The sequence below is a fragment of the Tauraco erythrolophus genome, chromosome 2, assembly GCF_009769465.1.
Source record: "Tauraco erythrolophus isolate bTauEry1 chromosome 2, bTauEry1.pri, whole genome shotgun sequence".
Taxonomy (NCBI): domain Eukaryota; kingdom Metazoa; phylum Chordata; class Aves; order Musophagiformes; family Musophagidae; genus Tauraco; species Tauraco erythrolophus.
The window spans coordinates 48,045,696-48,066,987 of record NC_141466.1 but is presented as its reverse complement, the minus strand read 5'-3'; the positions used below and the strand labels follow the sequence as shown (position 1 = coordinate 48,066,987).

The following is a 21,292-nucleotide window of genomic DNA, read 5'->3' as shown; positions in this document are numbered from 1 at the left end:
TAACCAATATACACGGAATTAATTTATTTAATAAATAAGACGGATATACGTGGCAAGTATGTCACTAAGTGACATAATTTAATGAGTACATCAAACATTTTCATAAACTTTATTTATACTCAGTTTTAATTTAATATGTTCAGTATGAAATAAAACCAATCTTGCTCTGAATGCAGCAAGATTGAATCCCAAAGATGCACATAGTAATACTAATAATTTAATTGACCAAATCTAATAGGTAGTCACTTTTGTGCTAAGATTCTCAAGATTAAGGGTTATCAGAGTATTTTGCAAGTATCTTTATGCACTAATGATACCTCATATTTAATGTTGGGGTTTATGTTTTCAAAGACGTCAAAACATTATTCAATTAAAAATATTTAATTCATACAAAACATGGATGACAATTCAGAACAAGCTTTCATTAATAACACTTACTAAGATATAAAGATAATTTAAAACTACATGTTTCCACATTAAAAATATATTTCCTTAGAATATTTAAATGATAAATGGTTTCACAGGAAGCAAAAAAGAAAGACAGTTTCATAAAAATGTTATGTAGAATCATTCACAAACAACTTCACATAGATAATACAGCAAGTAACTGCCATTTAAGAAATAATTACTGAGAAGATAAATGCCCTGTTCTGAGCATTCCATTTGTGATAATGAAATACTTCTGTCAGAAGATAAGAAAGTTCAAATAAGAGCAGTAATATGAGTGTGCTTTATAGTAACACATGCCATTAAGTCTGAACTCTAAAAATACAGTAAGAGACACGAAGAACATATTCTTGAAAAAAGAATTTTGTTATTATTTCAAAGCTAGTCATTACAATATGGACATGTTCATCCTAAAAGTATGTACTTATTATTATTAGATTATTTAAACAAGCCATTTCAGCAAGATTAAGATAAACATGTAACTTAGGAGTGCTTAAGTGCTTACTTAAAGTGAAGTTTGTACTTAATTGCTTCACTGAAGTATAGCTACAGTCAAGAGGTTTTTAGTCATTGCTGATTACAGTCATGCTATGAAATAAACAGATTTATTTTGAGAAAGACACCTTCTTTTCTCAATCAGTGAATCCAGAATCCAGTGTTTGTAACATTACAAAGCTGGAAGAGACGTAGAGGTACCAGAAATATTCCAAAGTCCTCTAATAAATTGGACTCCCATTCCCTCAAATGACAAAAAATTAAGAAAAGAAAATGAAAACTTAATAATCAGAATTAATTGCTACTGAAAAGGAAATACAAAAAGCTTTGTTCTACCTTAATTATGGTTCATTAAAACTTTGTGCTAGATCTAGTAATGGCTCATTAATTTTTAATGCTATTATTACTCTTGCTATCATTATTTGGATAGTACTACTACAGATATTATCATTATTATCAACATCTTTACACGAAATAGAGTACCAGAAAGATTAAGAGCACAGCACATATTAAGACTCATATATTAAATTATATGAAAAGCTACTTACCAAATTATATTAAAAATACAATAGAAGATTACTCTGGAGGATCAGAGGATCTCACAGATTTATTTGACAAGGTGCGCACTACATTGTCCAATAGTTACAGTAACAGAGTTTTGGAACAATAAGTGTTGGAACTTTCAAACTTTGATTATAAAACCTTTCGAGGAAATGAATATGCATTAAAGTGATCCTTCCTTATTGCATAATTTGTTGCAAAACTGTATTCAGCCTGGAGAAAAGAAGGCTCCGGACAGATCTTACAGCAGTCTTCCAGTACTTAAAGGGGGCCTACAGGAAAGCTGGAGAGGGACTTTTTACAAGGGCGTGTAGTGATAGGACAAGGGGTAATGGCTTTAAACTAAATGACGATAGATTTTGATGAGATATAAGGAAGAGATCTTTTACAATGAGGGAGGTGAAACACTGGAACAGGTTGCCCAGAGAAGCTGTGGATATCCCATTCCTGGAAGTGTTCAAGGCCAAGGTGGATGAGGCTTTGGGCAACCTGGTGTAGTGGACGGTGTCCTTGCCCATGGCAGGGGGGTTGGAACTAGATGATCTTCAAGGTCCCTTCCAACCCAACCCATTCTATGATTCATAGGTTACTTTTTAAACATACTTAATATGGTCTCAGATTTTTTAGGTTAGTCTTAAAAACTAACTTCAGAAAAAAAACTTCTCTCACTGATCTACATGAGAAGAAAACACAGAAACAGCCCAGGTGAAAGGGGAAATCCCGAAAGAACATCAACATCTTTCTATCCCTCTAATTTGCAAAACATCTCTTAAAATCACTTGGTTAGTTAACGGAAAAAATAAAGCCTACTCTATAAAATTGTAGTTAGTGTTTATTCAAAGATGCATATGATTTTCTCCTATTGTAAGTGAAAGTGCTTGCACGTGAGTAGAGCACAGGTGTTTGTTGGTTTGTGGGTTTTTTGTTTCTTTTTTTTTTTTTTTAAAGTGTAAAATATGAAGATACTCTTTGCATGTGACTTCCAGTATAAATCCTATAGATGACTCATAAATTATTGGAGTAACTATAAGCCAGGTGATCCATCTAACTATGATATCATGATTTAGAGGCCGCTCAGGGAATACGTTTTATAGTTTTAACATAAATATGAATTATATTCTTCTCTGTTCTTTTGATATATGCAGCAACTATGCCTGATTTAACAGCGCAATTCATTATTCAGTCATCACTATCAAATATTACCACAAATCCTGATGTCACACCTCACAAAAGAAAGCTTTTTTTATGAGTGTTATGCCCAAAGACTTGTTTGATATTAAGCCTTAAAAATGATATACTATTTCACAGTAGAAAAAACTACAGTGAGAGCCTGAAATAAAGCCAAATGTAAAGGAAATCTGAGAAAAATATTTAATTCCAATGCTGGCAGCAATCAAATACTTGAATTTTGAAATGATCTCGTATTGATGTTTGGCATTTCTTTGTGCAATAAATTTTCCACTGGTAAGAAAAGAGTGCAAATCACAAATGTAATTGATCCTCCACTATCTTGTTTTTATGATTCAAATGTATTTTCCTTCTTACATTAACACTAGGGTGACTTACTGCCTTTGCAAGTGCCACATACATCTATAACACTTCAACATAGAAATAATTACTTTACAGAAAAATTTTATGAGCAGAGAGTTAACATGCAAATGTTAGGAAAGCTCACAATTAAGGTTATTTAAAACTTTCATTTAGTCTTATTGTACGTTCCTCCACTATCATGCTGTGTATAACTACACACTGAGGAACAAAATCCACTTCTAAAACTAGACTACACTAGCATGGGTTGGGTTGTGTTGGGTTGGAAGACAACTTTAAAGATCATCTAGTTCCAACCCCTCTGTCACAGGCATGGACATATTTCACTAGATCAGGTTGCTAAAAGCCCTGTCCAACCTGACTTTGAACACTTCCAGGGATGGGGCACCCACAACTTTGGTGGGAAACTCGTTCCAGTGTCTCACCACTCTCACCATAAAAAATTCCTTCCTTACGTCCAATCTAAATCTCCCCTCTTTCAGTTTAAAGCTGTTACCCCTAGTGTTGTCACTAAAGGCCTTGATAAAAAGTCTTTTTCTTTCTTACAAGCCCCTTTTAAGACCACAATAAGGTCTCCCAGGAACCTTCTCTTCTCCAGACTGAATGACCTCAACTTTCTTAGCCTTTCTTCACAGGAGAGGTGTTCCAGGCCTCTGATTATGTTTGTAACCCTCCTTTGGATCCACTGTAACAGCTCCATGTCTTTCTTGCGCTGGGAGCACCAGAGCTGAACACAGTACTCCAGGGTGGAGTGTCACAAGTGCAAACTAGAGGGATAGATTCACCTCCCTCAACCTGCTGGCCATGCTTCTTTTTATGGAAGACCAGGATACCATTTGCTGCAGCCCAGGACAGGACTGGCAACTTGGAACCTCAGTTTATTGCCTTAGGCACCAAAGAACATAATGTTTCCAGATGCAGTGACTCAAGATTAGTCACAAAACATGGCTTAATTTTGTCACAGGTTAGCATATCATTTGCTATGAGCCCCCAAAATGATGTTCTTTTATTTCCATTAGTATTCTCAAATAAGGATATAATCTGAAACCACTTTAGAAATATGGCAGTTTTTCAACAATCCCTTTTTCCTTCCAGGATTCCTGTGACTCAGAAGCTCCATTATAATTGTCTTTTTGCTAGATAAAGGTAATCGGATTTAACATGTTCAAATAATGTTGTGATGTGCATGAATGTGCTCGTGGAGCAAAGACAGTGCAATTAGAACTTTTTTCTGTGTTCTCTGGAACATGTTGCTCTCCAGGTACAATAAGGGAAGAGTCTTACCTTATATTCAGCTTTAAGGCACATTGTACTTCAGAACACACTGAAAATGCACTTAGAATTACAGTAAAAAGAACTAGGATTCCCCCAGTAAAATGACACAAATAAAACATTTTATCTGCATCCCTTAAAGAAGTCCTAGTCCTAAAGGAAAAGCTCTGTTGAAAAAAGATGTTCCAGAAACATTAAAAGGGTGAAGTAACAGTCATAATATAGTCAGGATTAAAAAGTACAAATATATCTTAACAACCATCAGACTAACCATATTCTTCTGTGTACTAAATTCTGTTATGAATCTCTCAGATTCTGTGGCTCAGAAGCCACAGAAGCTATTTATTTCTTCTGTCCTAGCATATGTCTTGAGTCATGTTATCTATATGCAGAGTATCTCGAGCCTGTGATTAGCTAACTTCACTTACCAGTCAAACTTCTGTGACTGTTTTTCTTCCCCTCAGACCTAGCGCGCAGGCTGTTTACATCTCAGGTACTGAGATTCGACAGATGTTAAGGTCTCAGAAACTCAAGATTGCCAGTTAAATGCAATTTAGAAATGTTATTCTAAGTATTTCTGGTTGCTTCCTGTCTTTGCTGCTTTTCATAGGTGGCAAAACCACAGTGGTGATAACAGAGACACTCTTTCTCAATGACTGTTTTTTGAATTAAAAAGTACAAGATATATTTCGACAACAGAAGTGTAATTAAACTTATATGTTGATATAATAAAAATCAGGCACTTCTAAAGCCCTCTCATTACCTTACAAATAAAAAAAAATAATACTAATGAAATTTATCTTAACTCCTTCAGCTGGTTCAATGAGTAATCAGTATGATAACTTCCTTCTTGCCACAAGTGAAACAAAAGGTTTCACAACGCACACCAATTCAGTAACTCAGTCTTGAATGTAATGGAATACCCATCATTCCTTACATTGTGCAATTGCAAAGCTGAAATGATAACAAAACATCAGAGCACAAACCAACAAGGAGCTGACTGGCAACGGTACTCAGAGCTATAACTTCCCTAGGGTTCTGCTAAGCAGGCAAAGCTTTTTACTGCATTCAGAAATACACAGTACCTACGTGATTTAGATTATATATTCAAATCCTGTGCCGTTAGAATTCATAGGCTAGTGCTTAAGAAGCAGCACTAGCTTCTTGAAAGCATGGTAAGCAAATATTTTACTGTTCTCAGTATGCATACAATTTTCTTCCTCCCCAAAACAATGTGCTTAGAGTACAATTTCAGGCTATATTAAGCTTCAATCTCAGAAGTATTTTTCTGTTTTCAGAAAGTCAGTAGAAAAATTGAGAAATAGTATTATTAATTCTATCATTCACTATACAATATTCATATTCTTTGCCTTCCCCTGAGATGAGGGGTTATCAAAAAGCCTTATCCTTCATAAAAGGCTAAGATATCTAGAAAACTTCAGTTTTTATGACATGGAAGTTTGCTTGAATGATCATACCCATTAACAATCTCCCTTTATTTTTAGATTGGTATCTTTATAAAAAGGCATCTACTTTGCAAAAAAACATCTGCTACCTTAACGGCACTACTTGTTTTATTCTAGTTAGTAGAAATGGCACTTCTTTCCACTCATGAAAAAGCAGTCGCTGAATTGAACCAATCTTAGTGCCATTCAATAAAAGGACAAATTTAATCTTAAATCTATTTTAATGTAAATTTAAGTGCATTTAAAAAAATCAGACTAGGATTAAGCTATGCAGTCTTGTGGTTGCCTCCTAATATGCAACGCATTCATTAAGACATTAGAATGGGTTTGGTGAATGTGACTACAATCATGGACTCTTTTTGCCTACTCATCTTTTTTAAAGGGTATATCAAATTAATTTAATTATTGGAAAAGCAATGCTTTTTATTTATAGAACTTTTTTCACAATTATAGTATATTAGGACATCCTAAAATAGAATCAATTAGAAGCAGTCTCAGAAAACATTAAATGTATAAAGATGTCAGGTCCTCAGATTCATCTGCTTTGCTTTGCTGGAGAAATTGTTTTGCTTCTCATTCATAGGATAAAAAAAAGGATGAACGTATACGCATTTGTTAACTGAAATATCTATAACTACACATTTTGAGAAACAAAGTAATAAATACTAGTTGTATTTTTTATTTGAAATCAGAATGACTCAAGTATCAGTTAATCTAACTGTATCTGTTTCTTGGTTCTGAATTTTTTATCTACTATTATAACTATTAGATTAATATTTAAAGTAAGAAAATTCTTTTCAAATTATTACTATTTATGAGAACTTATTTTTTCTGGATTCTTTACATGAATATTTGCAAAATACTACTACAAGTTTCTGAATTTCGATGAACAATACTTGGTTTGGACAGTTTTCTTTTATTCTGAGAATGCTACTATACAATCTTCTTTTATTAGAAAGCCTATCTAATGAAAATTTTTAATATTTCATAAAACATTTTTCTGGTTTTAAGTGCAATGCTTTTCCTCCATTTAAATAACAGGATAAAATTTTACACTGTCAATGAGTTAGTCATGACAACATTTTGTGGTCAGTTGACAAGTTGCAATTGGGAGAAGCAGAAAGCAAGCAACTTATCCAAAAAGCAAATGATTTTCACAAAAGAGGGTTAGAGTGAGACAAAAAAAGTCAGTTTCTTTTGTATGATGTGCTCTTCATCATATTCTCATCTACTTCTGACCAGACAAAATAATCCTACTAGACACAGTGGGGAAGGGAAAAATAGAAGAAAAGAGGAATTATGAGCTTAATTCATCAACATTTTCAAAATCTGGAATAAACTTCAGGCATTAGTATCATGGGTTCCTGAATTATGGAAGCTACCATCTTAATGGAAACCCAAGACTGGACATAGATTATAGAAGATTCTTTCAGCAGTTCAGCATGGATGAGTAAAGGAATAGTTCTTGTAACAGGCAAAAAGATTAAAAAAAGTGAAGTTTTGGGTTGATTGAATTAATTGACAGAACTATTAGCTTCAATAAGTCCAAGATTTAGACCATAGGTTATGGCAATCAGCTTAACTTCTGCACATCCTGTAATGTTCTCAGCTACACTTGAATACCATGTGAATGATTCCCTAGACACACTAAATTGCTCTAATGGGAAAAAAGCAATATTGGCTAAATGAATAAAATAAATAAAAAGATAAACAAATTACAATAATACATTTTCTTGCAGTTGCTATGAACTGTAGCACAGATTACAGAGTCTTTCTGTCTGCAGTGATAAGCAGATACTGCTTAAATATATGGAATAAGTTAAAGGTAAATAAATTTGTCTTACACAGTCTAAGTATAGAAAATCATAACATCATAATATCATAGAATCTTACAATAGTTTGGGTTGGAAGTGGCCTTTAAAGGCCATCTAGTCCAACTCCCCTGGAATGAGCAGGCACATCTTCAAGTAGCTCAGACTGCTCAGAGCCTCATCCAACCTGACTTTGAATGTTTCTAGGGATGAGGCATCTACCATCTCTCTGGGTAATGTGTTCCAGTGTTTCACCATCCTCATTGTAAATATGTCTTTCTTTTATCTAGTCTAAAACTACCCTCTTTTCATTTAAAACCATTACCCTTGTCCTATTGCAACAGGCCCTAATAAAAAGCCTGTCCTCATCTCTCTGATAAGCCCCCTTTAGGTACTGGAAAGCTGCTATAAGGTCTCCCCAGAGCCTTCTCTTCTCCAGGCTGAACAATCCCAACTCCCTCAGGTGTTCCATTCGTCTGACCATTTTTGTGGCCCTCCTCTGGACCAACTCCCAACAGATCCATGTCTTTCCTGTGCTGACAACTCCAGAGCTGGACACGGTACTCCAGGGAGAATCCCACCAAAGTGGAACAGAGGGGCAGAATCACCTCCCTTGACCTGCTGGCCCTGGTTCTTTTGATGCAGCAGAGGTTAGCTTTCTGGGCTGTGAGTGCACATTGTCAATATAGATAAAGTTCTCTATCCTTAATTGTATTAAAACATTGTGACTCTGGATCTGAAGAACCTCTTGCTATTTTAAAGTAAAAATTTAATTGATAACCACAGAATTGATAACCACAGAAAATGCTGTTAGTCAGGAGTAAATCACATATAGTTGAGCCTATAAAGACTCAACACCATTAAGGAAGAGTTTGTTGTAGTAAGGAAAAACACACTAATTAGAACCATAACAAAGAGCACTGGAGAATATACAGAAGACATACCACATGGCTTTGTATTTTATTTATTTGGCACTTCTGTCATTTGCCACTTTTCTGTCTTTCCAGAAAATTCTAAAGAGAGTCATCTCTTCAATCACAATTACCCTTGACTGCTCAGAATAAAAATCACACCAGGTGGCTGTGACATTGTAAGAGTATTCCCTACTTCTAAGACTATGTGACAGAACAAAACTCCACAGGCAATAGGGAGATGTGATCTCTTTGTGGGCATGCTTTACAAGCATTAGCCTAATTCAGTTGCTCGGAATCTTCCTCTCTATCCACTGACTCTGTAGTATATGATGATATAACTGTATATATGTGCATATGCAAATAAATACCATAGTGGGCCTGGCTACAATAGTTTTCTTCATAGCAGCTCATATGGTGCTGTGCTTTAGATTTGTGACCATAACAATACTGATAACACGCTAATGTTCCGGCTGTTGCTGAACAGTGCTTGCACGGCATCAAGGTCATCTCCGTTTCTCACTCTGCCCGCCAGTGAATAGAGAGGGAGTGTGCACTAGGTTGAGAGGGGACACAACCAGGCAGATGGCCTGAACTAACCAAAGAGATATTCCATACCATATAAAATCATATTTAGCAATAAAAGGGAAAAGAGGGGGTTTAGGGACATTAATCATCTTTTTGTTGGGAACTGGCTGGGCATTGGTCTGCCTTTGGGAGGTGGTGAGTGATTGCCTTTGCTTCACCTGTTTTGTTCTGTTTTCTTTCTCTCTTCTTCCTGTTATCCTTCACCTATTAAACAACGATTTTGGCCTCAAGCTTTCTTGCGTTTACTATTCCTTTCCTCCTCCCGCCATGCCACTGGAGGTGAGAGGGAAGTGAGTGAGAAGCTACATAGTGCTTAACTGCCCACTGGGATTAACCCACAAAACATGCATATTTATACAAACATACATGCTTATATACATATATATGAAAACCTAGCCAAGTTATCTGAATTAAGGGCCTAGAATGAGGCGGCATGAATATTCGTCTTTGCAGTTAGAGGAGAATTCTATCAGTCATTCCATTTTGTTAAACTGTTCAGATCCTGCAATGGGACTCAACAGTTTTCAGTAAGACTATTTTAACATTTTAGAAATATGCATGAATTAATGATGTTTTATTGTCACTGATGGGGGAAAAAATATCAAACAAGCAATGAAGACGACGAAAAAAGCCAACAGTAGAAGACCATAAAAAGTTCACATGTTTAAATACTGAATATATGTATTTGAAAACACAGATACAGAATGTGTGTTATTTGGTGTATTTTCATTTCCTGTTAATTTTCACATAGATCTAGACTGCAAAAATATAACATAAAAATTTAAAAATTTTCACCTGAATATTTAAAATAATTCATACTATATTTTCAATTCCTCGTTCATTACGTTAAATATAACAAGATTATATAAATTGGAAAGCAAGCCAGTGAATATTAGCACTGTTGTCCAGTAACAGTACACCTTAATGGGATGGGAAGGGGTATTAGCTATGTGCTCTTTGACAAAGCACATCACTGTGGCTTCAGGTTTTTACATCAGTAAAATAAAGATTACAATTCAACACAGTTTCAGTTGTAAAAAAATTCAACATATGGATTAAACAATCCACAGATTTTAAAATGCTGTATAGTATAAGCCTAACATTTTTTAAAATGAAAAAAATACATAATTTTTATTGTTCCTTTTTAACCATAAAGTTCATTGTGCTAGTTCCTACTTACCTTGGTATGTCAACTTAAATCCTTGCCTGTTTTCTGAGTGATCACTGTAAAAATGGACAAGTGTTTCATGTGTAGTACTTAGCAAAGGTGATGGGAGTTCCATTCCACTAAACTGGCCGATCATAGAGCTGGTGTGGTAAGGCCCATTCTGAATTTCAAGGAAATCATGATTTGCTTCAGTAGAGAAATTCAGAAATTGAATGTGTGCACCTGCAGCATTGAGAAAGAAAGATGAAAAATGGCGGTTTTATAACTCATGTTGCAAGATTTGGAGCTTCTAATTCTTTTGTTCCCAATAAATATCATAACCACACATGAAGTGACTAATGAAAGGAAGTCACAAAGTCAACAACCAGATATTCGTCAGGTTCCTAAACCAGCCAACGGAAACACTCAAGGGAGGGGCACATCAAAATCCTGCTGTGTCACAGCATGGTCAAGATTCTGCTGAAAGAGCATAACCGTAGCTGGGCCAGGCCTCTCGTAGAGCCTCAGGGTCATCAAAGTACCCGGGCTGCTAACACAGTAACTTTTCAGAGGCTGAAGTTTACCTACCTAGTTACAGTTATCTACTCTACCTTGTTTTTGCTTACCCAAGTCACCTATATTTGCCTCACCTTCTCTCCAGCTTTAGGCCAGTGTGGTTTTAAGGCCATTCTACTCTGTATGCAGCACTGTAACATACACTGAACTCCAGACTGGTGACAGGTGCTTACTTAGCATCATTTACCAGAAACCCCCTCCAGACATTAGGTGGTTGAACAAGGACTTTCTCACAAAACAAGAGAGAAATGACTCCCAAAATGCTGAACAGTCAGAAGTATAAGCATAACTTCAAAGGAAGAGCTGTTTTTATGTTCTGGCACTGCTTCATGTGGACTAAAGGCTTGGAATTCAGGCTTCTCAAATTATATGTGTATAATATCAAAAGAGGGATGGGAGATAACCTCCCGGTTGGAAAGTCAGTAGTACCAAGTAACTTGCAACCACACTGCTTGGACCTAACCTTGCTCTAGTAGACTATGAAGAACTAGTATGAATGAATTAGAACAGAATTCTGAATGAGCCAACAAAGTAGTGAGAAATATTCAATGTCTTTATCTTCTAGCTTGATATTCTTATTTAGCATAGACATACTCTTCATTCCAGGAGAGTACCTTACAGATTAATCACCAGGGTAAGTCATTCACTCAGTCTTGCTCTATAGCTCATTTCTTTGCCCCTGTGGTTTGTTATCTAATCACTTGTATTAACAGGATTTTTTTTTCTATAGGAAAAACTAAATAAGCTATCAAATAAACTGGTTGTTATAAAGCACTCATAAGAATATGGGATATTTACCTCTAATACCTTCTCTGACCTAAGCAGAGTGGGAGATAAGAAAACAAGCATTTCAGCTGATGAATAAGAAAACTTATTTCAATGCTATCAATAGAGAGGCACATACAGAAGATATCAGTCTCAGTATCAGCCATCTCTTGTCTGACTTGAGTGAAGCATTTTACAATGCTCTTGGGATTTAAGATGAGGTAGGACACTAAGCAACTTGGAAACATCTTAACTTCAATATCAGCATTTAGTGATTCCCACCAGAGATGGGATGTCAGCAGCTTAGAAATTCTAAAGAATTCAGCAACCACTTAATATTATACTTAAGTTGCTAAAGTGGCAAGCAGATAATTGAATTGACATATGTATATAGACTCAAAAACAGTGCTTAGGTATTTAAATAAAAGTAGCCTGCTCTTCTGAAATAGTCTCTGGTGAGCCACCAAGTAACTATGAAATTTAATCATTCTTATTTAATTACTGAGAAAGAATTTATATGACTAGTTGTAAATACTCAGCATAGAAAAGCTTTGTATTTTAAAAGTAAAAAGTAGATTTGCCAGCAAATTAAAAAAAAAAGTAAAGTGCCTAAAATAGCCACATTGTAAACATAAACATATTTTTTTCCTAAAGGTTTTTTCAAAGATGCTAATTTAAATTAGAAGACACACTGTATGTATCACTCAAGCCTTAACTCTTAAGTTTATACAACTCACTATTGTCAATTTGATGTATCAAAGAAAAAGTTTTTGACATTAAGGGTTTTTTTTTTTTTTCCACAAAATTATACAGAATAAAACGGATAGCTACAGAAAATGAATCATCATCTGGTCAAACTATAATTATACTACTTCCTGCTCCAGTCTCAACAGGATTTCGTCTCTCACTTGAAGAGACTCTAAATAATGAGAATTCCAAGCTGAGGTAATCTTTATTACAAATGTTAATCAATTAACACCTACCTGAAATCACTGCAAAATCGCCGCAACTCACTTGAAAAGATGAACTTTCCATCTATTTAAAATGTTTGGATTTTAGTAATGTTGTCTTTTACATGATCATTTCATATAATGAAGAGATCACTATACTTTGTGACACATTTAGCTCCCACAATTTTATTGTTGGACTTTGTTTAAGCACACCTATGTGCTTGCACTAGGTCAATAAAATCATGAGCTTCATTCAGTTACAAAGTTTGAATACATGGAGGGGAATAAAGGAATTTTTACTACGAGATGAAGTCACTGTGAGGTTAATTATTTCAGTGGAATTTGAATCAATCATTACATGTTCATGAAAGTCCTCTTGATCAATATTTGTGCACAGTGCTATTCTTTAACTCATTCAGTACAGGCTGGGTGGATAATGGCTTGAGAGGAGTCCTGAGGAGAAGGAGTTGGGCGTGCTGGCTGATGAGACACTCAACATGAGCCAGCAATGTGCGCTTGCAGCCCAGAAACCCAACTGTATCCTGGGCTGCATCCAAAGAAGCATGGCCAGCAGGTCAAGGGAGGTGATTCTGCCTCTCTACTCTGCTCTCGTGAGACCCCACCTGAAGAACTGAGCTCAGCTCTGGAGCCTACAACATAAGAAGGACATGGAGCTGTTGGAGAAGGTCCAGAGGAGGGCCACGAAGATGATCTGGGGGCTGGAGCACCTCTGCTATGAAGACAGGCTGAGAGAGAGATCTTATAGCAGCCTTCCAGTACTAAAAGGGGGCCTACAGGAAAGCTGGAGAGGGACTTTTTACAAGGGCATGTAGTGATAGGACAAGGGGCAATGGCTTTAAACTGAAAGAGGGAAGATTTAGATTATACATGCTCTTATAGATCCCTTACTATCCATGATTACCTTCTCAACCTAATTGTTATTTATTTGTGAAGATTTTTTTTGTATAACAATAGTTTTAATGCCAACCTAGAAAGTTTCTAAGTTGGTAATGGTTACCTGAGATCTGGAATACAGTTTTAGAATGTTTTCAACTAAATTCATAGTGCTATAAATGATTTTTTTTTCATTTTCATAGAATATAAGAAATACTGTTAAAAAGTCACTTAGCAGACAATGGAATGATATTAAACAGAACACCGCTAACTAATTTAGAATTTCTACTACCTATTTCATCTGATATATCTTCATGCAGCAGATCTCATTTGCTCTCAAATCAGTTTCTGAGACAGGTTGAGTTTCAGAGATACGTTGTTTTGACAAACAGATGTTTTTAAATTGCCAACCATTTTCAAATCAAAAGATAGCACATAATTATGTAAGGTGTTCACAATACAGTCACTGGATAAAATCTATTTCATACTGGAAATTCAGATTACAAATAATTTATCTTCAAATGTAAATTTACTTACCATACCCAATAGGTAATAAAATCTTCCATGTGCAATCTAAGTTACTAGGATAATTTCCAGGAAAACCTGGGCTCAGGATCACACCACCCATGTTTGTCAGTGTTCCACCACATTTAGCTATTAAAAATAAAAAGAAAGTCACTGTATATTTTAATAATATTATTTCTTAATATTTGGCATATGATTAATTCAAAAATGGATTTTCCATTTTATCCCCGTAACCCCCAAGCAGTGAAATTTATCACAGTCAAAACATTCCTTATGAAGGAGGAAAAAAAAAGAATAATAATTTGAGTTAGAGCAAAATGCTTACTTAATGCAATATGTTCACTGTGATTTTACTGCAAACGTGTAGTTGCGCATATAGACTAGGTAACCCATTGTCTGAGCTTGGTCTGGTTCTATGTTGAGATAGGCTTCATAATCAGAGGAACAAATTTAGAATTAAACTGAATTATGACATTAATCTGTGATGCAACTGCAGATCTACTAGTTAGTATAGCTAAAACCAAACTTGATTTTAATAACAAACAAAAAAATCCCACCACAGTTCTTTCTTTAATTCAGAAAGAGAACAGACTAGCTGAATAATAGAATTATTCTTTGCTGACTATCTGTATGCTTTTCTTCAGTATATTCATGTGTTTGGAGATTGAAAAGACATTTGCATAACTGAGGATGACATAAAGCTGAACAATAAATAGATGAAGCAACTTATAAAGAAGTAGCTGAGTTTACACCTTCGCTAGGACAATAATATGAAGAGTAACTTCAAGAAATCCAATTAAAATCCTGTAATTTATATCTATTATTTGAGGAATCGTTAATCAAAAAACAGTACAGCAGAACAAGATTATTATCTACCCAGGGAAAGCTCAGATCTGTTGGGTAAGTTCTTAGCGTGCTTAAAAGGGAAATTCTTTTTAGCTTTGCTTTTTAACTCAGCATCATTTAACAGCTTTCTCAGATGAAAAGAGTCAGCCTTTACTGGATCCCTAAAACTCTTTCATTCTACCACCCCTGAAGGTTTGGCTCCAGAGCCACTCTCCACTGCAGACAGACCGCCTGCTTCTTTGAGAAGTCTCCTAGGCTCCCTGCATGATCTGCCTTGTTCTTGAGAAAGTCGTCCAAGCTGAGCATGCTGCAAAAGGAATGTGTTAACTTCCTCTCCCTTCTGAAGAAGATTCAGTCTGATTCAAAGCAGAGTATACACGATAAGCTAAACAACGGTAAACATCTAGGTTTCTTCCTTTGCCCACTCTCTCAATATTTTTTTTAAATATTGTATACACTATACATAAAGAAAAAAAAGTAATTTTTCCATATTTCATAGATCCAAATGGAAACTCAAAAAAGTTTTGAATAAAACAGAATGAAGTGAAGGAGCAATAGGCATGACAAAGGCAGGAGTTTCTTCTGACTGATGTTCAGAACACACTGAAAACAAGTAAGTATCCATACCAATGCAGAGAGGAGATGGATAGTTCCAGCGTCGAACTGTTCCTGGCATACAAGAAATATGAGAACGGCCCTGTTTGGAAAGGGCAAAATGTTAGATTACAGATATTCATTACAGGACTTATCAGGAAGGCAAGGCTACAGAGGACCTCCTAGATCATCTTACCTGTGTCTTTTCTTATATCAACCAACTGCATTATAATTACTTTTAGGTTATTTTCAAATACTCCAAGTTTTATATTCTTATTTTCCTACTGGATAAACGTTTTAAAACACTCTTCCTTTGATAACTTAAAAATCTCTTCACATTTTTTGACTAAATATAACGCTGGTTACAAGACAGAAGCAGCTGACTATGCGCATTCATATGGTCAAACTGGTTCATTCCCTATTTCAATTCCAGGGTTCTTATCCACAGTGTAAGCATACTAGGACATTTTCCGGCTGCAATCTAGAGTGAATCAACCATTGCTCTGAGTGACCAGTACAGACACAGAGAGGAATTTGTTCCACATCTGCTTGCTAGATGGTATGGATGTGGACCATGCCAATACAGCCATCCACAATTACCAGCAGGCCTTGAACTCTCACATGGCCTCATAATATGACCCCCTGCATCCATGCAATTTCTTGGCAGACAGCTTTTTAAGGTATAAGTGCCTCTTTATTTAGTAGTCATGTTTAATTTGCTCTGCCTATTTTTAAGAAACACCACAAGAACCCAGCAGAGTCATGCGGTAGTTAGAAGTGAAAAATGACATGGGTGTAACCCGCAAAGCCTATTCCCACACGCGTCAGGGTGGCTGCCCAAGACCAACTGCAAAATGCTCCCAGCTTTGCTTGTACTAGTAACAGTTCAAGCTGAAAACTTAACAGCAGCACAAACAAAAGCCTTTTTTTTTGTCAGTTCTGTCCTCTGAGGAACTCAGGTTATGCATTCTACTGTTGGAATGTGGAAGTTGAATAAACTGGCATGAGTGAAAGAGTCTGATACAAAGATTGAGACACGGCACTGAGAGCAAGGTTTAGTTCCTATTTTAATCATTTGGATATACAAACTTGGGCTAGTCGCTTAACAGCTCTTGTTTATTTTCATCAAGTGTATAAGAGTCTAATATTTAGTAAAGTAGCACAATTTACCAATACAATATGAAGACTTAATTAAATATTATTTGTCTATAGCAATCATATTCTCATAAAAATAAGAAAAAAGTAGGATAAGTAAAGGAAAATCCATTTGATGACATTAGATCCGCATCATTTGGTATGTTTACAAAAAAGAAACTACACACACTATCTTGAAAAATGTTCATATAGAATTACAAGGAATTGTATGGAATAAAACTACACTAATTAATAATTTAGTTAAGTATATTTAGACAATCAGCTTCTGAAAGACAAACTGAATAATTTCAAAAAAATGGCTTGGAAGGAAAAAATAATCAGTTTTTATTAAAATTATGAAAAATTAAATTAGTCTTTTTCTTGTAAAAATACTACAAATTGATAGCAATTAAATGTTTGGGTTTTTTTTAAAAAAAAACAACCTTTTTATTTTAAAGAAAAACTGTGCATGCACTTTTGTGTCATCTTAGTTAGCTGCAAAATGGATGAAATTTTGAATAATTTACTTAATGCAATATTCCCTGTTTTATTTTATTCTCTCTTCCTAGTCTTCTATGATTGCACGTCTCTGATGTGAGTCAGGGGGAAGCCATAATTTAACTACTGTAGTCAGGAAAAAAAAGTAAAATGGCCTATAAAAGATCTTTTGAAAAAATAAAATGAAATTATTCCTTTGGCTTCAAGCCTCTTCCCAACAAGAGCACACTCTGATTTCAGTCTTTTAAAGTCCCCTCCTGGGGGGAGACACTTAATCCTACAGCTAGCAATTACCTTTCTTATGCATCTCCAGGTAGTAGTTTGAGCTCTATGACTTTTCTGGTAAGTCTCAATTATAAACTAATCCACACCTGATTGTTATTGCTAGCTGTGAATATGTGCTCTAAAGACTGAGGGTAAATTCACAGCTAGAGTGAAAAAGAAAGAAAGGAAAAAAAAAACGAGATCTGCAAAGTTATGCTGATCTATACTTGTTGAATAGTAAATACACTGTGCCTCATATAGAACTTTATTTACATTATTTTTTTTTAATTTGAGCCATTTTTATTTGCTGGATCTGAGCAACATACTGTACATACATGTGTCTGCACTTTCTTACAGTAGAGTCCGTACAGCACAGAAATCCTCATAAATATTTTGAAAATATTCAAACTCTTTTCTATTGAATTTGGATATTGAAGGTCTTTTGTTTTACACTTTAGACAAGATCATAAAACTAGTGTTTATATAAGTCAGATTCCACAGTTAGGATTAAATTTGTATATGCATAGAAATAAAGGGAAGAAGTACAGGTAAGGACCAATATGCTATGAAAATTTAAGAAAGTATTTAATTATAAAAACCCTGTAAGTATAAAACCAAAAGTGCAGTTATTCATATTCAAGGACTACATAAGACCTGCATAAAGAAAAAAGACGTTGTGTGTTTTTGTGCTAGTGATATACACGGTATATTAAAGATTAGCATTAACACAGATCTGTTTCTTTTGTGCAGATCTCTTCCTCACAAATACATGATTGTTTTATACTAATGCTGTATTTATGAACTCACATTTCTGATTTTTTCCTAAGCAAAAATAGATCCAAAACAGCAAGTCAGGGTTAACAACGTGTATCTTATGTTTCCTGTACTCCTTCCAACTACTTCTGAAGTATTCATATTCTCCTGTTGTCACTACACCTCAATATTTTAGCAGTACTATTTTAAGTATGGACAGAAAATTCAATGATGCTGTATGATTTCTAATCCATATCATAAAAATGGAATCATCTCCTTTTTCATTTGCAAAATTTGGACATTTCGTAATTAAAAAGTAGGGAAAGAAGCGTGTACAATATGATGGGCAATACAAGTCTGAGCAGTTTAAAGTTAGATACCCATGTTAACCTTTTGATATTCTTATCAGTGAAAAAAGATGATACTTTCAGAGTAAGGTACCTGTCCTAACACAAAATCTTAGCATGAATCAGCCCTTGGAGGTGTGTGACTGTTTATCTCTAGTGTCACAATGAAAGTTTAAACAGCCAATTCAGATTAGGTAGCTGGCTTTTAGATGAAATACATTGGATTATATGTTATTCTATCTCCAGAGAAAACAGTATATGATAAGTTTTTCATTTTTTTCTTTCAGATCAGTGTTATAAGCTTCCCCAACAATCAGAAGTTTGCCTATATATAATTCAGTCTTAACAGTTCAGAAGCAGATCGCAGCAAAGAGGTGCTAAGCACCTACTGGCAATTATATGAACAGCAATTTTATGACAGCCCGATCAGCATCACCATCAGATCCTGATCCTTTCACCCCTGGGTGGAACTGGATAAAAATACATAAAGAATTCCACACAGCTTTTCTACAAATATTCAAAATAGGAATCTTTCTCAAAGAAGCAAAAAAGAGATTACTTTTTATTTAATCCAACAACTCTTAAAATACAATTATATTTATTGCTGTGCAACCAAGTTTATTATAGGCTGACTTCCAGATAGATTCTGCATTGAAAAAGAATGTCTTGAGTCTAGGGATTAATAATAACAAATTTAGCTCAATGCATACAAAAAAAAAGACTATTAAGAACATACAAGCTACATCTGCACTAGTGGAAGCGCTTGGGCTTGTCTTCTAGCTGTGAGGACACATGCACATTCTTTTGTACATCTAACTCCCTAACTTTTTTCTTCTGAATTCACCTCCAACACAAAATGTCACAAAGCAAACTGCCTGTCAGGAATAGTCTCCGGTTTGAGATAATTACTGAACTGCGATACTTCACCTGGGCCAAAAGCATGCCAGCACCCCATTCTAACAAATTAATAGCACTGAACATCAAATTTCAGTTCCTATACCTTTGCCTTGGCTATAGCAACACAGATATATCTGTAGAATATGGTATTTCATCATATACTTAGTTTAATGTAACTTTGAAATTGAAAAAGGCGAATGGTTCATTAGCAGTCTTTAAATGGAAGTCAGAGCCTATTTGGGAGACAAGTTTTAATGACAGAAAGTTCTTTTGAAGGGACCATATAATAAAAATATGATCTCAAATCTCTCATTTTCTTACTGACATTACTGCTACCTACAAAGGATACTGTAAGGGAAAGATGAAGTATCGAAAATAAAGTTAATCAAGTCCAAAAGTTAAAGCTTTTAAACCAGTAGGTGTTTTCAAAATAACATTAAATTATCCTTTGCTGGAAAGAAAAAAAACTTAAGTAGTTTACACATGAACGATCAGCTGGCTTGTAAGCAATCCTTCAACCATTAAATGGGCAGCAAGTGCTTAGGATGAGCAGAGTAGGCTTTATTGTGCACAAGTCTTAAAACTTGAAGCGGCTCAATAACATGTCTACCAGGAGAAACTAAATCAGTGTGTGAACAACAAACATTCCCAATCTGTGAACTACTTTGGAATATTTCTTTCCTTGAAAGATTTTTAAGAATAGATTCAGCATCAATAAAGTTTGGTTTAGAAAGCAAATTCTATAATTTATGAGCAAAATACAAAATTCCGTGATGTATTTCTACCACTGTGGTTAAAATTTCACCTAGAGGAACCACTTCCAAAAATGGAAAAACACAGTACAGTTTCAATAAGCATAATAATAAAATCATTTTATAATGAAAACATTTTAACCATATTATTTCCTTGTTCATTTGGATGGCTTTTACTGCTCGATGGTATGTTAATCTAAGACAAGATTTGCCAGCCCAGATTTACTGAGGGCCAGACATGCTACATATTCACAGCTTCATAACGTGGGAGTACTCAGATAGGCTCTACTTAAATCATCTCTATGGACACACTGCACACTCTTCATTAAAATATGCTTTGGGTGGGTCTATTGCCATTTTTTGCAATCATTTCACAGTGAATAATATGAAGGAAAAAAAAGAAGAAAGAAATACCTGTAATGTATATCCTGGCTCACACTGAAATGACAAAACGTCATTCACCATATATCTATCTCCTGATTTGATCCCATTGCTAGGAATTACTGGTTCTGGACAGGCAGCAAGGCCTACAGCTGAGGAAGGTAAACACAGAAGTTGAAAAAACAAATAAGTGGACAACAGCTCTTCATTGATATTCTCTGCTCTAATGAATTCTTTCCATGGCATTGGGCTTTTTTAAGACAACATTAATTAAAAAATTTATTTCAACATTGAACTGAAATTTTGTTTAAAACACAGAAGTTTTCATTACTGCCGTGCAGAATACAAATGGTATGACTTAAACACAAAGATTATATACTGTGACTGTACCAATTACTATGCCATGTTGCTAGCACTTACTACGTCATTTTATTGTCTTCAACCAGTATGGTAACTCTAGTATATTAAATGCCCTTTTTTTTTTTTTTTTCTCCTTTCTTATTCTTGCCAAGGAAATTGACAGAGAAAGAGGGAATATACTTTATGCATATTATCTCTTTTCAACAACAGATGAGGAGAACTATTGAGGTTAGGTGGTAGAGCCTTTTGGAACAGCAGCTAAAGGCCAAGAGTGTTCCTTACGTTTAGACAACTCCAATGACTATAAAGAAGTTCAGACATCTGAAATTTAGTACCTTTAACCCAAAACTAAATCTTTGCATAGATGTGACAGGACAGTCTGGTCTAAACTATTTTTAAGCCAAATGTTAGCAAAGAGAAGATTAATTTTACAAAGACCCTCCGTGATTAGTATTTTCTCAAATGTGTTCACCTAAACTTAGCAACCTGAAGTACTAGCTTCTGCTTTTT

General features: G+C 35.1%; 1 protein-coding gene across 1 annotated transcript in view; it reads right to left on the bottom strand.

The window, feature by feature from the left end:
* Window positions 1–21,292, bottom strand: part of CSMD1 (CUB and Sushi multiple domains 1) — a 1,221,578-nt gene that overhangs the window by 132,295 nt on the left and 1,067,991 nt on the right. The window contains exons 38-41 of the mRNA XM_086608338.1: window positions 20,456–20,574; window positions 15,430–15,499; window positions 13,969–14,085; window positions 10,280–10,489 (exon numbers count right to left, since the gene is read on the bottom strand). Of these exons, the coding sequence (XP_086464464.1) occupies window positions 10,280–10,489; window positions 13,969–14,085; window positions 15,430–15,499; window positions 20,456–20,574 (516 nt within the window). The remainder of the gene's footprint in view (window positions 1–10,279; window positions 10,490–13,968; window positions 14,086–15,429; window positions 15,500–20,455; window positions 20,575–21,292) is intronic.